The sequence below is a fragment of the Nothobranchius furzeri genome, chromosome 13 (assembly GCF_043380555.1).
Source record: "Nothobranchius furzeri strain GRZ-AD chromosome 13, NfurGRZ-RIMD1, whole genome shotgun sequence".
In the NCBI taxonomy this organism is placed as follows: Eukaryota; Metazoa; Chordata; class Actinopteri; order Cyprinodontiformes; family Nothobranchiidae; genus Nothobranchius; species Nothobranchius furzeri.
In genome coordinates, this window is record NC_091753.1 from 63,969,375 (window position 1) to 63,972,671 (window position 3,297).

Below are 3,297 nucleotides of genomic sequence, written 5' to 3' on the forward strand. Positions count from 1 at the left end.
CTCATGGAGGAGCGCTGCGGGACTGTGGTGGCCAATCCATGTGTGAAAATTATGTCTCAACAAAATATTAGTGCGTGTGTGACATTTTTTTGGTGGTGATGTTTTTTTGGCTAGGCGTTATAAGAATCCTGTCTAAAATAAATTTGAAGATACTCACCACCAGTGATGATTCTGCCATTCAAACTCAAATAGAAAAGTACTCTCTATTTCAGAGTACTTTTTGGACATGCATTCATCAAACGAGAGAAGTTCACCTCTGTATTCAAGGACAAAAGCACCTTGTTCAATGTCCTCCATAGCAAATACACCTCTTCCTGAAAAGGGTGTTTTAAATAAACACACTGGTTAGAAGAGAACGTTTTTTACTTTAAATATATTTTTAACAGAATAAATGTTTAAGTCTTGCTTAGATATAAAGAACAAAGCAACATTATGAATGTGTGGCCTAAATAATTATTTCTTGTATGTACACTGCTCACAAAAATTAAAGGAACACTTTAAAGAAACACATTAAATACATCAGATCTCAATATGAAGTTGGATATCTATACAAAAAATGACAGGGCAATGTCTTAGGAACAAAAGGATGCCAAGTCTTAATGGAAATAAAAGTTATCAGCCTACAGAGGGCTCAACTGTGTAGACACCCTAAAATCTGAGTGAAATGAAGATGTGGCAGGCTAGTCCATTATTTCAAAAACTTAATTTCTCCAACTCAAATTGCTTTTCAGTATCTTGTGTGGTCCCCACGAGCTTGTAAGCATGCTTGACAACATCGGGGCATGCTCCTAATGAGACAACGGATGCTGTCTTTAGGCATTTCCTCCAAGATCTGTGTGAGGGCATCCCTGAGCTCTTGTACAGTCTGAGGAGCAACCTGGCGCCGCCTAATGGATCGAAACATAATATCCCACAGATGTTCTATTGGGTTTAAGTCAGGGGATCGTGAAGGCCATTCAATTGTTTCAATTCTTTCATCCTGCAGGTACTGCCTGCATACTCTTGCCACATGAGGCCGGGCATTGTAGTGCATTAGGAGAAAACCAGGACCTACTGCATCAGCCTAAGGCGTGGTCCGCAAATGGTGGCCCGCGGGCCACGTCCGGCCCGCGAGCCCTCTCTTTGTGGCCCCCAAACCCTGCGCGCACCCTCCACCCCCGACCGGGAGATGTAGGATAGATAGAGCTGAGGAAAATAATCAATGCATGAGATGCGGGCATAAACAATTCTGCATCATAGAAGAGTACCATAATCAATTATAGTGGAATGTAGTTTTGTTATTATAACGGCGGCACCAGCGCAGCATCAAGATCATCGACATATATACTGGACAATTCATTTCCATAGGCTCCAATAACACATTTTTGAGGGGAAATGGGAGGTGGCCACCACCGCCATTTTGACAGTGTCACAGGTTCCATCAAGCCCAGACAATTCCACAAAAGGGAAGAGAGGTGGAGCTGAGGGTGGGGCTGTAAGGTTGGGATCAACTGACGACACCCGGTCGAACTAGCTACAAGCTAACCTGAAACTAATCCAAAGCTAAAGTGGAGGTGGGAGCAGCCAGACCGAGTGTTGTGATGTCGGAAGGTCCGGTCTTGGGGAGGGAGCGGGGTCAGAGCAGCGTAATCATCTGTCTCTTTTATTTAGGGACACGGAGAAGTTAAAAGGAGAGAGAAATAGAAGATAGAAGTTCTTGTTCCACTTTATTCCTTTGTTTCATGATGATAAACTGATGTTAAATTCAGCTAAAGAGAAGCTGGGAGGAAGCTTTGGTTCATTTTAAGTTACAGGAGATCTTGTCTCCTATCTGCTCCTCCAGAGACAGCATGGACATGAGAGTTACATGGTGAGGGTCCCACAGGACAGGTCAGTGCAGTCACACAGCCCGAGCTGGAGGGGGACAGGCGCTGTTCTTTATATTGCAAGCTTGTGTGTTATGTGTATTACAGCCAGCGATCCAAACAGCAGCAGCAACCTTTAATTCTTGTGAGCAGTGTAAATTTACAAAACCAAATAAATCCAACTTGTAATAAACATAACAAAAATGAGTTATGTCTTACCTTTGTAATCATCTATATATCTTTCCTTTAATCCTTGCTTGTCCTTTGAAGATTGAATGTAACATTTGGCTTCATCGATAGGTTTTATTCTTGCTTTCCTTTTGAACATTTTGCCTCTGAAAGCAAATTATAAAACAAGAAATTAGTGAGCATTCTTTGATAATTAAATGGAAGTAAATGGGTCTGACTTAGGCACCCTATGAGATTAACAGCATCACCTAATTTCAAATTAATTTTTCTGATAGCAGACCTCCAGGCCAAGTCTTTGGTATTTCTGGTCTAAGTAGTAGTATTTCAACTTCAATGGTTTTAATTTGGTCCAGATGCTAAAATACTAAAGCCCTTATTTAACTTTACATACATCTAATACATAGTTTTAATAAAACACAAATTTTGTTAGGTTTTCAAACTTCCCAAACTCACAACAAGAAGTTTGGAGGAGCAGGTGTGATGCCACTTCATGTTACAACCGAAATAAAGACTTTTAAATTATTAACCTAGCTTCATCAACAGCTAGCTAAAGGTTTAACCTCCCATAAATGCGCTGTTTGTATGCACCTGCTTCAAAAATTAACAGGATGGTTTGAAACCGCGAGAGTGAAGTTACAAAGTAGCTACTAGCTAGCGCTAAGCTAGCTGCCTGTTAGCTACTCAGTGACGTCTAAAAACGGGTCTATGTTGACTAATAATGCTCCGAAGCAAATACAGAACATACATTTGGATGTATCAACGCGAATATTAACCTGAAGACACGTCTTATATTTGCAATATTCAAACTACGTTCATGTACTCACCGCAATGGTTTGTCTGTGTTCCTCTGGCCACACGGACTTTAAATGCTGCAAAGCAGGCCTACTTTACGTATGCACCTTACTGTAGGACTGCATTTTACGGCCTACGTCACTGCAGTTTACGGCACAACGTAGGCTACGTCATTCCTCAAACAGGTAACGAACCAAAAACCGAAGTATGAAATCTTCTTTGTTCAATTTTGTATGCAATTTGTTTGTATACTTATCACCTTGTTCAATAAAGTTTTGAAAAAAAAAAAACGAAGTATGAATATTTATGATTACCAATAAATAGTTTGCTGGTTTGGGCTGTATTTCATAGCTAGTGCTTAAAACTTTGTGGTTGAGACAATTTTAGAAAATACACAACACAAAGTTTTAAAGCTAATACTTAAAACTTCAGTTCTTGTGTGTTTTTAATAGCTTCTGTTTATTTTTTTATT

The 3,297-nt window shown here is 40.0% G+C and overlaps 1 protein-coding gene across 1 annotated transcript in view; it reads right to left on the bottom strand.

Annotated features, from left to right (window-relative positions):
- The window catches only part of LOC129159253 (uncharacterized), a 29,731-nt gene extending 26,673 nt beyond the window's left edge, over nucleotides 1-3,058 (bottom strand). Inside the window, exons 1-3 of the mRNA XM_070543767.1 lie at nucleotides 2,858-3,058; nucleotides 2,064-2,179; nucleotides 158-314 (exon numbers count right to left, since the gene is read on the bottom strand). Of these exons, the coding sequence (XP_070399868.1) occupies nucleotides 158-314; nucleotides 2,064-2,172 (266 nt within the window). The 5' untranslated portion in view covers nucleotides 2,173-2,179; nucleotides 2,858-3,058. The remainder of the gene's footprint in view (nucleotides 1-157; nucleotides 315-2,063; nucleotides 2,180-2,857) is intronic.
- Between the last annotated feature and the right edge of the window lie 239 nt (nucleotides 3,059-3,297).